Source organism: Aphelocoma coerulescens, chromosome 26 (genome assembly GCF_041296385.1).
Source record: "Aphelocoma coerulescens isolate FSJ_1873_10779 chromosome 26, UR_Acoe_1.0, whole genome shotgun sequence".
NCBI classification, from domain to species: Eukaryota; Metazoa; Chordata; class Aves; order Passeriformes; family Corvidae; genus Aphelocoma; species Aphelocoma coerulescens.
In genome coordinates this window covers 4096087-4110940 of record NC_091039.1, presented here as the reverse complement: position 1 = coordinate 4110940, position 14854 = coordinate 4096087, and the positions used below count along the sequence as shown (strand labels likewise).

Sequence of the window (14854 nt, the reverse complement as noted above, 5' to 3'; positions counted from 1 at the left end):
GAAAAGCCTTGCTGGACACAGAGGCAGGAGCTGGGCTGCAGATCTGCCCTGATCCACAGCAATGATCAGATCACTCCATCCACAGTCCTGAGGGTTGAAGGAACAAGAAACTCCAGAAATCAGCCAAGAATGATTCACATTTTTATTAAGAAAATCAGAAGTCTGTTTAACAGTGACAGGGTTTCAGTGAAGTGCATGGAAGGCACACTGCCATTTGAAGGTACAATCAAGTCATTCAAAGAAATCAAAAAGCTGGGGGGAACTTCAGAGAGCGCAGTTCTCCACCTCAGTAACACACTGCACTGCAAAACCCATGCCTGTCTCTCAGAAGTGGAGCCTGCTGGTTCCAGTGGGCAGGACGTACCCTGCCCACCCTCCTCTGGCACAACAGAGCTCTGTTCACCCCTAAGTGAACCTACTACTGAAATCAGACAGCAAATTAAAATAAATGTAAAGGGAGCCAAGAATGAAATGTTCTCTCTTCACTGCACTGTCCCTCTTAATATGAGGTAAGTGGCAGAGTCCTGGTGCCTCTGATATTTTGGGTTTTTTTTAATTATTTATAATTCTCAGGAAAAAATCCTCTCCAAAACACCCCCCTGAATTCTGCTCAGCTCTGGTTCCATCAGTGATGTTCGTGCCTCGTGACAACCACCACGGATGCCACCAGTCCTGTGACTCACACCAGAGTGACCCTGTCCTTTCCCCAGCCCAGAGGGAGGGCAGACCCTTCACCCTGCTCCATTCCCCAGCCCCAGCTGCAGCTTCCCCCACACCACCCGGGCTTTCCAGGCCCAGGGCCGGGCTGCCAACACTCTGCAGTTTAAAAGTACCAAACCAGCACTGGGCACAGCAAAAGAAGCCAGAGAAGTCAACTTTTCCTGTGTCCTGAGCATGCATCCTGCTGGGAGCAGGGACCAGTCAAGACTCCAGTCCAGCCACTGCCTCCAGGACTGTCCTCAAGGCAGAGATGAAAGCTTGCAGTGCCTCTGGCTTTGCTTCATTTTGCTTCACTGAAACCTGCAGCTCTGAATCTGCAGCCTCAAGCAGGAGCTCTGTGAGGAAGAGGCAGCCTGAGTCATCCTGGGCACTCAGATAAGCTTTCCAGGGCTGGGCTCCAGCTTTGCTCATGGCAATGGTCTGGATGTGGACCACGTGAAGGGCTGTCTGGATGGTGTCTGGGTGGACAGGCCCACACCAGGGCAGAGAGAGCTGGCAGCTCATGTCCAGGCTCAGCCACGTCTTCTCAAACTGTTCTGCAGTCAGGGAAACATCAGGAATCAAGCTCAGGCTGCCTGTATCAGGATGAGCCTTGAGGACTTCTTTATTCCCTTCAGACATCAGAGGATCAGGATGAACCTCGAGGACTTCCTTATTCCCTTCAGAAACAAGTGACTCTGAAAGGAAAGCACAAACACATGTGAGATGCAGCTCCCAGTGCCACAAAGCCCATTTGATGGAGCAGAGGAAGGCTGGAATCCCAGTGCCATCAGCAGCATCCCCTGGGCTTGTGAGTGACCAGCCACACACTGAACAAGGTGATCAGAACACCAAGTCAGCATTCCCAAAGCACTCTGACCTTCCACACAAACCCACGGGAGAACATCTTGGCTGCCCAGAGCAGCTGTGGCTGCCCCTGGATCCCTGGAAGTGTCCAAGGCCGGGCTGGAAGGGGTTTGGAGCAACCTGAGGTGGTGGAAGGTGTCCTGCCCATGGCAGGGGGTGGAACGAGAGGAATTTCAAGGCCCCTTCCAACCCAAACCATTCTGGGATTCTGTGATCTACTGGCAAGGGGAGAATGGACCCCAGAGGAAGGTGAGGCAGGTTACCTGTGTCTCTGCTCCTGGAGTCAGCACGAGGAGAGCAGGAATAAGAGGGTTCCACAGGCTGGTGAGCAGTGGCAAGTGCCCAGCGTTCTCTGCCATAAACTGTGGCCAGAGTGTTGAACTCCAAGGCCCAGGCATTGACAGGCTGCTTGGTCTGGTCCCCCAGGAGTCCCAGGGAGGGGTCAGACTTGGGGCTACACAGGACCCGCTTCACCTCCTCCAGCCCAGACTGCAGAAGGCGATAGTAGAACAGTCCACGGTCTCGTACAGCCATATCCAGCTCTTCCTCTGGGAACACAGAGAGGCAATTTATGGAGAGTTCTATCAGCCACATTTCCCCAGAGTACTAACAATTATTAAAAGCAGGCTTTCAGGGATACAATACAAGCCTGCTTGCAGGCAGATAGCGAAAGAACAAGGGTGAATGGTTGTAAACTAACAGAGGGCAGGGTTAGATGGGATATTGGGAAGGAATTCCTCCCTGTGAGGGTGGGCAGGCCCTGGCACAGGGTGCCCAGAGCAGCTGTGGCTGTCCCTGGATCCCTGGAAGTGTCCAAGGCCAGGCTGGACGGGGCTTGGAGCACCCTGGGACAGTGGGAGGTGTCCCTGCCCCTGGCAGGAGTGGCACTGGATGAGCTTTAAGGCCCCTTCCCACCCAAACCATTCTGTGATTCCACGACTTGTAACTCCACAACCACCAGCCAGCCAGGGGCCGGGCAGCAGCCTAAGGCATGAAACCACCTTACCCTGCCAGCCTGGGTGGCCTCCTCAGAGCCAGGATGCTGACACAGCCTCCATGCCCTGGGGACACAGCCGGAGCAGGTCCCTAAAAACCTGTGAGGACAGAGGGAACCCACCTATGCAGTAGTAGAGCAGCCTGCCCAGCATGTCCTGGCACTCGGCAGGACGGGCCAGGAACAGCCGCACCAGCGCCGTCAGGAGCTCCATCTTCACTGCTGGGAACGTCTCGGACTTCACGTTCTCCACAAAGTCCTCCAAGACATAGGGAGCGTTCGGAATCTTCTCCCCGTGTGTGCCCAGGAGCCAGATCAGCGCTTGTTTGCCCTGAAGGAACCACAGAAACACCAGCAAACAGCTGCCGTGTGTTGGCATGAAATAAGCACGCTGAGAGAACAAATCTGAAGATTTCTGCCCCCAGTCTCGAGGCAAAGGAAAGCTGAACAGTCCTTGTCCACCTGCCCCCAAGCACTGCCCCCTCACCTCGCTGTCCTGGATGGTGTCCTCACAGCCAGGCAGTGCCTGGCACACGGCATCTGTGCACTGGGGACACAGCCAGGCCAGGTCCCGGAAAGCACGGACCACAGCTGCAAGGAAAGCAAGTTATCAGCATCCCCCAAGAGTTATAAAAAACACTCAGGGGAAAAAAAGAAAATCTTTCAAACACCCCCACTCAATGGGCTTTGCAAATCTCAGCCAGGAAGGTCAGTGCCCTGCCTGTGACTGTGATTTGACGCACCCTCCTTCCCAATCCCATGACACTGCATTTGTCAGAGCAAAGCTGCATCAGGTCTAAAATAAAGCACTGAGACTTCAGATTGTTCCTCTGGCTGCAATCTCTCTTCTGGCCACTGCCAGCCTTTAAAAAGCCTGACTCATGATGCTTCAGACGCACGAGGTTACAATGACAAATTAAAACTGACCCCGATTCAAAATGAGGCTCGTGAACTTTAGGTCAAAACTTTAAAGGTTTTGCTGCCCACTCAGAAACACCAGCAGCTCCTGAGATTGAATTCAACAGCTGAGTGCAAGCATGTGGTTTCAAATCTGAGAGCAAGACCAGTTAAAAGAGAACAGCAGGAACAGCAGTGATGTGAAGGTGGATCGGAGGGCCAAAGAGAAAAAAGGAAGCTTGGGTACAACTGAATCAAGACTATTATATGGGGAACAGAAATCAGAGAGATTTAAAAGATCTATTAATCATCTTGGCCCTCAAACAGACAGTAAAATGTCTCTGCTGAGCCCCTCACTCCCTGAGTCAGCGGGTGGCAGCCAGAAAGAACCATGAACACAGCAACAACCATCTTCCCCTTTCCCACAGAGAGTAGTTCCTACAGAAGGAACGCACTTTATACCCCTCAACCCACCTGGAAAACTTCCACCTGAAGGTGCCAATTAAAGTGAAAGCCAAGTGCCTTTGAGGGCCTTGAGTTTGGGATCACAAGCCCCAGCAAGGGCACCTCCTGAGAGCAAAAACCAGGCAGCAGCCTGCAATGGTTACCTGAGGTGATGTGTTCCTGCTGAAGCCCCAGCAGCTCTGTCAGAATTCCCACACACTGCTCTGTGTATGTCCTGGCAATATTGGCTGCAAGGATGTTGAAAAGACATAAGAGTCAACCTTTTATCAGAATGAAACAGGATTCATGAGCCCAACTACTCATCACAAACTTGCTTTAAAGGAACAGTGTCTCTCCTTTCCTTTCTGACTACCATTTCTGAAAGTGTGGCCAAATGAGCTTGCTCTCCACCAAGGTCATGTTCCTTTTTTTGAGGCCATGCCTCAGAAGATTTCGGAACTTTCCTTAGATGTAATATATTAAAAAGGCATTTTGTCATCCCCAGCTTTCTCCTTATGAATACTGTAATAACTATTTTTAAAGCTCACAAAAACAAAACTATCACCTTAACTCTGCCCCCATCACAACTCAAAGAACAAGCAGGTATTAGAGTTCCTCCACCCCCAGCACAGCTTCACTGAACACTGCAAAGCTCATTAACAAGATAAAATGACACATTTTCTTCAGAGCATCTCCTCACAGCATGACATCCAAGGATCTTCTGCACAACCTGAAGCAGCTCAATGCCAGGACTTCTGAAACAATCAGTGGTTCAGAAACACTCTGACACAAAACACTCCTGGGGAGGTTGGTCTCTGTGCTGCTGCAGCACAGAGCAGTGATTTGGTGCTTGCCCAGATACCCTTCAGCAAAGAACAGCCCCCCTGAGAGGTGCAGGGCTGCAGCAGAGCCAAGGCACAGCTCTCACCTATGGCAAAGATCGCTCCCTGCGCCAGCTCCACCGACACATCTGTGCAGTAACCCTTCAGCTCCTCCAGCACCTGCTGCACGTTTTCATCATTCACCAGCTCACACAGCACCTCCATCTTCTGGCATTTGATGTAGTGGGGCTCCGAATAGGAGCAGAAGAACTTTTTGTAGTGGCTGCTGAAGTGGCCGGGCAGGCTCCTGAGGATCTGGCGCACGTGGCAGAGCGCGGTGAAGCAGAGCTCCCTGCTCTCTGAGGTGCAGGCAGACAGCAGCGGGCCCTTCACCCGCACCAGCACATCTGCCTGCACGTCTGGGTACTCCCTGGCCAGCACCAGGAACAGCTTGGTGGCTGCCATCACGACGCTGGGGCTGCTGCTCTTGAGGTACCCATCGAGCAGGTTGAGGATGTCGAAGAGCTCCTCCTCGCTGCGGGGTCTGTAGCGCAGCAGGAAGGTGAGCACCTCGCTCTGCCCCCACTGATCCAGGTCAGGCATCCTGCCAGGAGCACAGGCACAGGGGGCACGAGTCAGGGAGTGCAGGAACATCTGTGCTGTGCAGAGCAGAGGCCTCAGCCTCCAACTTCCTTACGGCCTCTGTTCCAAGCCGAGTGGATGCCATGGTTTTATCTCAAGAGAACTGCCCAGTTATTAACTCAGTATCAGTCACATGCACTTTTCCTGGTGTTTACACCAGGCAGCAACACTGACAAGAACCCTGGGCAGAGCAATACCCCTTTGTTCCCAGAGTATGTAGAGCTACCTGCAGAAAAACTGATTTCCTCAAGCAATGGTTAAATAATCTATCTTTCAATGGGTCTGGAAAGACATACTAGAACATACCTGTCCCACAGATAGATCATGTGTGTTATCACTTAAAAAAATCCCAAAACTCTAATCACATTAACCTACAATTACAAACCAAACCATCAGCTGAGGCAAAGACTCCTTGGAAGAGCAGGACATCCCAGATTTCTCTGAAGAGCTTAGCCTAAAGTGGTTTAGTTAACTCAGGATGGCCACCTCCATCTTTGGGTACCTGACAAGAGTTCCTTAGGTCCTCCCAGAAACTGCTTCTCTGCATAGAAAACATAAGAACAAGAGATGCTTCCAGCACCATCTTGATACCAAAGAAAACAAACCTGTTGAGGAGATGATGGGCAATGGGTTTGTTGATGACAACTCCTCCCTCCTTCTTCAAGATCTCTTCCAAGGCCCTCAGACAGTTCACAACCACAATGGGGTCCTGGTCACGAAGCAAACTGTACAGTTCGTTCACCAGAGCACCATCTGCAAAGCACAGAGGTCCTGCCATCAAGTTCTGTTGGCACACTGCAGTTTAATCACTATATGTGAGTATTTATCACAAAAAAAAGATGTGGCTTGAACTGGGAGAAGAGATCAACAAAACTTCAAACTCTACAGGAAGACCTGCCCTTGGCACAACTTTTCCCTGAGGGTCTGTGTGGGTCAGAGCAGCCCCTGGCTTATCAGAGGCTGGGGATGGAACAAAATCATTGAATCATAGAATGTTAAGGGTTGGAATGGACCATCCAGATGATCATCCAGTCCCACCCCTGCCATGGGTAGGGACACCTCCCACTGTCCCAGGTTGCTCCAAGCCCTGTCCCACCTGGCCTTGGGCACTGCCAGGGATCCAGGGACAGCCACAGCTGCTCTGGGCACCCTGTGCCAGGGCCTGCCCACCCTCACAGGGAACAATTTATTCCTAATATCCTAAATCTGCTCTCTTTCAGTTCGAATCCATTCCCCCTTGTCCCGTCACTCCACACCCTTCTCCAAAACCCCTCTCCAGCTCTCTTGCGGGCTCCCTTCAGGTACTGGAAGGCCACAACACGGTCTCCCCGGAGCTTTCTCTTCTCCAGGCTGAACAATCCTATTTCTCTCAGTCTTTCCTTAACTACCCTTCCCTTTCTCTCTCTCTCTGCCCTGCAGGGGCAGCACAGCGAACCCAGCCCGGCCCTAAAGCCCGAACGCGCACCATGAGCACAGCACCTGCGTGTCCCCAGCCCCACGGCCACGGCCACTCACCCACTTCGCAGTCGCCCTGCAGCTTCACCATCTTGGCACAGCCCAGCACGGCCGCCCTGCGCACGTAGGACGCCTTGTCCCGCAGCCCGCTCACGATGGGCTGCTGCAGGTACTCCTGGATCCCGGGCATCCTGCGGGCGGGCAGCCGGGGCATCAGCGGGGCATCAGCGGGGCATCAGCGGGGCACCGCGCCCGGGGACACCCCCGCCCCGCCCCGGGCCCCGCCGCACCTGAGGCCGCACATGGTGCGCAGGGCGAGCCCGCGCACGGCCGGGCTGGGGTGGGCGCAGTCCTTGCGCAGGGAGTTGACGGCGAGCAGCGCCAGCTGCGGCTGCCGCGGGGCCTGGGCGCGCACGTAGAACGACACGAGCTTCTTCTGCACCACGTCCGACACCGCGCCCGCCTTCACCATCTCCGGGAACAGCCCCGACACGTCGGCGCCCTGCGCCATCAGCCTGCGGCGGGCACCGGGCTCAGCTCAGCGCGGCCCGGCCCGGCCCGGCCCCGCGCCCCCCGCCCCCCGCCCGGCCCCCGCCCGCCGTACCGGATCACGCGCAGCACGGCGCCGCGGTACCGCGCCGGGTCCGCCTGCACGTGCGGGTTCGACAGGGCCCGGCGGAGCTCCCGCTGCGCCTCCTCGCCACCCAGGTACGGCATGGCCCCGCGCCAGTCCCGCTCCTAAGCGCCGGTGCTGTTCCCACTCCTAGCCCGAGTCCCAGGTCCCGATCCAGTCCCGGCTCCCAGGATGCGGGGTCCCGGTCCCGGTCCCCGGCCCCACGTGACCCCCGCGCACGTGACGCGGCCCCGCCCCTGGCGCGCCGCCCGGCCCCGCCCCGCGCCGTCCGCGCGTGCGCGGCGCTTCCCGCCAAAAGCGGCGTGAGGGGCGCGGGGCCTCCGCCCGCCATGGGCGGGACGGTGCTGCCCGGGACCCCCATTGCCGTGGACTTCTGGAGCCTGCGGAGGGCGGCTGGCGCCCGCCTCTTCTTCCTGTCCCACATGCACTCGGACCACACGATGGGGCTGTCCAGCACCTGGAGCCGCCCGCTGTACTGCTCCCCGCTCACCGCCCGCCTCCTGCACCGCCGCCTGCAGGTAGGTGTGTCCCTCCCGCCTCGGCCCTCGTCTTCTGGGCACCCCCACCTGCCACACCCAGCCCTCATCGCCTGGGCAGCCCCACCTGCCTGTCCCAACCCTCACATCTCGGCCCCTGCAGGTGCCGATGCGCTGGATCCGGCCGCTGGAGGTGGGGCAGAGCCATGTCCTGGGTGAGGTGACGGTGACACTGATCGACTCCAACCACTGCCCTGGCTCTGTTATGTTCCTCTTTGAGGGTACCTTCGGCACCATCCTTTACACAGGTACAGGGCAGGTTCCCACAATCACAGAATCACAAAATGGGTCAGGTTGGGAGGGACTGCAGTGGGTCACCTGGTCCTAATCCCTTCACCAAGCAGGGTTATCCCAGAGCACATGGCACAGAATTGTGACCGGATGGTTCTGAAATATCCACAGTGAGGGAGACTCCACACCCTCTCTGGGGCTTGTCCTGCCATCCCTGTCCTTGCAGGAGATTTCCGCTACACGAGTGCCATGCAGGGTGAGCCGGCGCTGAGGGGCCGCCACATCGACCGCCTGTACCTGGACAACACTCACTGCCACCCCCAGCGGGCCCTGCCCTCGCGGGCGCTGGCCACACACCAGGCTGCCCGCCTCATCCGTGCCCACCCGCAGCACCACGTGGTCATTGGTGAGTGCTGCCCTTCCTCCTGCTAGCACAGCCCCTGGCAGGGCTCACGTCCTGCCCTGTGCCTGAGGCACTGCTCTCCTGGCAGGTGTGTACACCCTGGGCAAGGAGACGCTGCTGGTGGACCTGGCGCTGGAGTTCAGCACGTGGGTGGTGGTGAGTCCCTGGCGCCTGGAGCAGATGCGGCTGCTGGAGCTGCCGGATGTGTTCACCACCGAGGAGGGCGCGGGCTGGATCCGCGCCGTGGATGTCGCCGAGATCCGCTGGGACACGCTCGTCAGCTGGAACGCGCTGCACCCCACCATTGCCATCATCCCCACAGGCAGGCCCGTGAAGGTCACCCACCCCAACATCCACCTCATCCCATACTCGGACCACTCGTCCTTTGCGGAGCTGTGCGAGTTTGTGAAGTGGCTGAAGCCCTGCTCCATTGTTCCCATTGTGAAGGCTGACATGTGCCAGGCTTACTTTCAGGAATACCTGAGCTCGGCCCCCCAGGTGCTTCCTGACTTCAAAGTCCCAAAGCCCGTGCAAGAGTCTGGACAGCAGCAAAGCCAAAGGAGGGGGCAGAAACCCATGAGTCTCTGGAAAAGAGCCATGTCACGTTCTGTGCCCCGAGGGGTCGTTTATGAGTCCCCAGAGAAAAATACTGAGAAACCTGAAGCATTTACAGATGTTAAGGTTCCTCAGCACTACTGTGACCCAGCTCTCTGCTCAAAAGAAGGCTGCATGCGTCGCATGGGTGAGAAGGAAGAGCTGAGTGGGGAACAGCTGGGAACAACTGGAGCAGCACCTGTTTCCAGTGAGCACCTTGCAACTGGATTTGCAGAGCAATATTTACTCACTCCCTTAAATGTCCTAAAGCAGAATCGCTCACGGACATTTGATGAGCTGGTAGAAGGCTTTTTTAGGCAGGGAGACACACCCTGAAAAATTGTGTGACATTGTTGCTGCCAGTGCAGCAGGTAGCAGTGTTTTCGTTCTGCTCCATGCTCAGGTTTCCTGTTAGGAGAGAGGAGCTCAGCTCTGCAACTCTATTTACATCTTTATAGAGGACAAAGAGGAAACTAAAACCAGTTTGTAGATGGTACGTTGTAAAAATTTATTTATTTATTTTTATCTCTACATCTCCTGTGTCCCCCACTATGCTGGGCACTGTGGTCCCACTGCCTGTGTGCCTTGTGTCCACCTTTTGCAGTGACTTGCCTGTCCCCTGTTACAAAAGCCACTGAGAGGTTGATTCAAGCAGAGCTGCAGAGGGTGTGAGCTGTCTGCAGCTGAGTAATTAATGGCTGGACTGTGATGAAAGGAGCAAGGAGGGGGAATCTGAGATTCTCCTTTCTGTAAATCTGTGATACCTCACTGAGTATGAGCAGTTCATTCCAAAGCGAATTACAGATGTTCTGTATCAAGGTGCTTTTAAAAAATGCTGCTTAGAGATCTAAAAAGTGAAGTGCCTTAAAGTCCAATAATCTGTTTTCTATCTGTTAATCTACTAATACTTCCAGCTTTTGCATCCAGCCAGCCAACTGCAGCTGGATGTAGTCCTGCTCTCTTGAAAGTGCCATCTCAATGCTAATTGTCAGTGCTTTTTCAGGTTTGTGGCCAGAAAAAGTAGGAATTGTCTGAGTTCTTGAGTTGTAGGCTTTTCAGAGTGGGCCACTATATCCTCTGCAGTCTCTGCACTCAGTCTTGCACCTCTGAGTTCTGTTTGATTGCAAAGCACTCCTGGTAACTGCCACTTCTCTGCTTTCCCATTCTGCCTGCTCTTGTCCTGCAGCGGCAAATGGGATGGGAGATAATGAAACATCTGCTTAGTGGTGTGATCAGTCTTAGCAGCATTGTTTGGAAAGGTTGTGACTGAACAGCAGAACTGGCTCTGTTAGAGGTTGGGCACTTTCCCACTGTGGATCAGCTGCAGAGCCCTGGCCTGGCACAGCTGGGAAGTGTCTGTAGTGTGACAAACCATTGGGTACCCACTGCAGTCGACTGTGCCAAACTGCACTGCCAGTGTTTCAAACTGGCCCCTCCTATGGTCAGGGCAGCTGGAGTGGAAATGGTCACTGGACACTGTCCTGGAGCAACAGAGCAGTTTGTTCCTCATCTCTCGATCCCCCTTTCTTTACTTTCTAGGCAAAATGTTTCAGTATTTTCTGAACATAGTGTCCTGCAAGGCCTTTCCAAGAGGCAGCTAGATGGGTTGAATTCCCTGAATTGAGCCAAGAAAAGAAGAATTTGCTCTTGGAGTAGGGCCAGGCCTTGTGAAAAGCAAAGGTGTCCTTGGATGCAGCAGTTGCAGCAGTCACAAACAGGGCTGTCCGGAACAGTGAGAGTGTTGACAGCCAGAGTGGGGATGTTTGGAAAGCTGTTTGTTTGGCAAACATGAATCCTGACTCCCAGCCCTGTGCTTTCCCAGGCATGGCAGTATTTATCCCTGTTACATAAGGAGTGCCTGCCCCTGGGACTGCTGTGGCTCTGCCTGCCAGCTGCCAAGGGGACACTGGAAGTGACAGAGCAGTGTCCTGTGACCTGCACTTCACAGGGCAGCAAGGGCAGCTTGAGTCTCCTGCTGTGGGCCCTGTGTCCTGCTGCTTGGAGTTTTCTGTGTGGATTATTTCCTAATCCAAACTCAACTGCAGAGCTCCGTCGGGTGGGTGTGAGTGGAGACACCTGCACGTTTTGTAACATGGAAATGATAGTGCTGTGCTCTTAGTGTGCTGTCTGCTGCTGCTGCCTGGGAGATGCAGGCTGTTATTTAAATATTGTTGAAATTCAAGTGACTCATTTGACAGGCAGGGGAGTGAAGCCTGAACTCCCAAATTCCATGTCCTGCTTTGAGCAGCCTCTCCACTGCTGGGGAGGAATGCTCACCTTCTGAGTCACTGCTCCACTTGGGCATGTTGCAAATGACCTCGGAGCTCTGATGTTTTATGGCATCCAGCCTTTCCTCTTTTATTCTTATCAACTATTTATTACAGTAAATGAAGTGGAGAACCTCCTGGTCAGCCTCTGGGAAAAAAGGAGTTGTAAATGGTAATTCTTTACAGAGGTAAATCTGAGCTTTAATCATGCAAAAATAAGTGAACATTGCAGACTTGAGTTCTGGGGATCCGCATCCTGTTTCTGCGTGCTCAGTTAAAGCTGCAGAATAAAATGCTGGCTTCACTTTCTAAAGCTGAAAAGGTAATTCCTGCCACTTGAGGAGGAAATTACCCGTCGTGTAGAGCCAAGGAAACCTAAAATTTCACAGTGGCTTTAAAAGGCAATAGAAGCAGGAGAGACTTGACCAACAGTCAGTTTGTTGGAGACCTTTGCCTCAGCACAGCAGGTGCACAAGGCATTTTAGTGCCAAACATTTCTTCCCTGTTAGGTGTTTAAATACTACTTTTGTGTACTATCCTAAAATGCTGGAAAATAAAACATGGCCTTGTGGGGAGAACTGGAATTGCTGAGTGTTGAGGCTTCTGAGCATCTTTCAGCTTCCCCTCAAGATGGGTTTAGTGATGGACCTGGCAGTGCTGGGTTAATGGTTGGGTTCTGTGATCATAAATGAATTTTCCAACCTAAAAGATTCCATGAAGTCTCCTGGCAGTAAATACCTGGCCTCTTACAGGCCTTGTTCTCCCTCACACTTGTCTCCACGATGACCCTGTTTTCCTGCCCCCAGCCTGGCTCACAGGGGAGCAGCTGAGAGCTGCAGTGTCAAGGAGAGCAGGCTCTGAGCCTGCTGCTCCCAGCTCACCTGCACTGCTGCCCACAGGTGTGTTTTGCTCACAACAGTGACAATGAGAAGCTGCAGCCCAGTATTGGCTTCACTGTGGGATATCTGAGGGCCACATGTTTGGAAGCTTCAGTTGTCCTGGCAGGGAACAGAAAGTGCTCTGAGCAAAGTCCTCCCAAATCTATACGCACAGAGCATGTTCCAGCTGCTTATCTCTGGTCCACAGTTGAGAACCAAGCCCCAGTGAGGGGAAACAGCTCAGCCAAGGCCTTGCAGAGGAGCAAGGCATGAGCTGAGTTCCCTTTGGCAAGTTTTCAGTGCTGTTTTACCAGGCTGTGATCAAATGCTGGCATGTTGTGAGGGCAGGTTCTGGAGCAGAGCTGCCTGTGGAGGGTCAATCACTGCACTATGGACAGCTCAGTTGGCTCTAACTTCTCTGAAACAGTAGGAAAGCACGAGGAGTGCCCTGTTTATGCTGTGGAGAGGGGAAAGTTGCTCTCTGGGTTGTTGTCAAGAAGCTGAGATAAAACTTGGCTGGCTTCTGTGCTCCACAGAAACGAGTGTGTAATGTCACCTTGCAGGGAACACCCCAGAGCGCTGTTGGGTCGGGTGTCTGACTCTGCTTCCCCAACTACAAAGCCAGAGCACTTCCAGCAACTTCTCTCTTCCCTGCTGCAGAGCTGCTGTCTGTTCCTGCAGCACAGGGGCTTCTTTTCTAGATTAAAAAACCCGCAGTGGCGAAATCTTTCCTTCACCAGAAAATGAAGGAGTTTACATAATTACCTCTACAATGTGTTGTCACTTTGGGCTTATTCCAAATGAGCCTCAAGCCTAAAATCTCTGTGCTTTTTTTATGGAGTCCTCTGAAAATGTAGTAGAACATGTTGAGAAGGTAGAGTCACCTTGATAACCGTGTGAGGTGCTGCCTTCAAGTGAGCTGCTGTGGGTGTTGTGTGTGTATCTGTGATTCCTTCGGATGAATTTGGGATCTTTTGCCACAGTCACTGCCGTGCTGAAGTTTTTCTGGCTGTGGCTTTGCACTTGGCTAAACCCCAGCCCGAGGCACAAGCAGCCATGGGTTGTGCAATAAAACCTTTGGGACAGACCTTGACCAGGAGCCTCTTGGCTCTGGCTCGGGGGAGTCTGGGACTTCCTGAGCAGGTGCTGGGGAAGATGAGAATCATGTTCCACACGGTCTTGGAGGTCACTGTAAGCCTGAAGAAAATCGTGCCAAGAGAAATGAGTCCCCCATGCAGGACTGAGACCTCCCTATCTCAGAGGGCACAGAGCTCCCGAACAGTGTTTTGCTGGAGGGGGTTCACACTTGTTGTGCTGCTGTTCATGTAGACAGGAAGCTGTGAGAGTTTATTAGGTTTTCATAGAATCACAGAATTGTTTAGGTTGGAAGGGACCTTAAAGACCATCAAGTTCCAGCCCCTGGCACGGGCAGGGACAACTTCCACTACACCAGGTTGCTCCAAGCTCTGCCCAGCCTGGCCTTAAACACTGCCATGGCTTCTCCGTGAGTCTCTGCCAAGGCCTTACCACCCTCTGAATAAAGAATTTTTTACCAATATCTAATCTAAACCTACTCTCAGTCTGAATTTTGGTAAGAGTATTTGTAATTGTTATTTTTAAACGTTGTGAACTTTTGCAAGAAAGCCAATAAACGTCTCTGTAACACTGACTTTGGAAAAGGCTGATTTACAACACTGTGGAGTTCTTGAGTGGGTGATGGTGACCTGACTGGACTAAATCCCTTCTTGGAAGCATTTGACCTCGTCCACCCTCCCAGCTCCAGCAGGGCCATCGCAGAGCACATGGCACGGGATGGTGTCCAGATGCTTCTGGAGTATCTCCAGCGAGGGAGACTCCACACCCTCTCTGGGCAGTCTGTTCCCGCACGATGAAGTTCTTCCTCATGTTCAGGTGGAACTTCCCGGGCATCGGTTCCTGCCCGTTCCTCTGGTGCCATCGTTGGGCCCGGAGCAGAGCCCGGGCCCTGCTCTGCCACCCACAGCTCGGCCCGGCTCGGTCCCGTCGGGCTCGCCCCGCCCCGCCCCGCCCCGCTCGGGCCCCGAAGCAGAGCCCGGGCCCTGCTCCGCCACCCACAGTTCGGTCCGGCTCCGGCCTGGCCCGGCTCTGGCCCGGCTCGGTCCCGTCGGGCTCGCCCCGCCCCGCCCCACTCGGGCCCCGAAGCAGAGCCCGGGCCCTGCTCCGCCACCCACAGCTCGGCCCGGTCCCGGCCCGGTCCCGGCCCGGTCCCGTCGGGCTCGCCCCGCCCCGCCCCGCCCCGCTCGGGCCCCGAAGCAGAGCCCGGGCCCTGCTCCGCCACCCACAGCTCGGCCCGGTCCCGGCCCGGTCCCGTCGGGCTCGCCCCGCCCCGCCCCACTCGGGCCCCGAAGCAGAGCCCGGGCCCTGCTCCGCCACCCACAGCTCGGCCCGGTCCCGGCCCGGTCCCGGCCCGGTCCCGTCGGGCTCGCCCCGCCCCGCTCGGGCCCCGAAGCAGA

At 54.6% G+C, this 14854-nt stretch overlaps 2 protein-coding genes across 2 annotated transcripts; one reads left to right on the top strand and one right to left on the bottom strand.

Annotated features, from left to right (window-relative positions):
- Nucleotides 1-128: 128 nt before the first annotated feature.
- AP4B1 (adaptor related protein complex 4 subunit beta 1) lies at nt 129-7670 on the bottom strand. The gene is made up of 10 exons (XM_068995551.1): nt 7424-7670; nt 7110-7334; nt 6880-7010; nt 5970-6117; nt 4830-5326; nt 4066-4149; nt 3048-3151; nt 2684-2891; nt 1830-2114; nt 129-1397 (listed from the first exon to the last, which is right to left on the bottom strand). Exons 1-10 carry the CDS (start codon nt 7534-7536, stop codon nt 922-924), a joined length of 2271 nt encoding a protein of 756 aa, XP_068851652.1. The 5' UTR covers nt 7537-7670; the 3' UTR covers nt 129-921.
- Nucleotides 7671-7723: 53 nt separating this feature from the next.
- DCLRE1B (DNA cross-link repair 1B) lies at nt 7724-13189 on the top strand. The gene is made up of 4 exons (XM_068995552.1): nt 7724-7971; nt 8093-8237; nt 8447-8626; nt 8712-13189. Exons 1-4 carry the CDS (start codon nt 7783-7785, stop codon nt 9551-9553), a joined length of 1356 nt encoding a protein of 451 aa, XP_068851653.1. The 5' UTR covers nt 7724-7782; the 3' UTR covers nt 9554-13189.
- Nucleotides 13190-14854: the final 1665 nt, after the last annotated feature.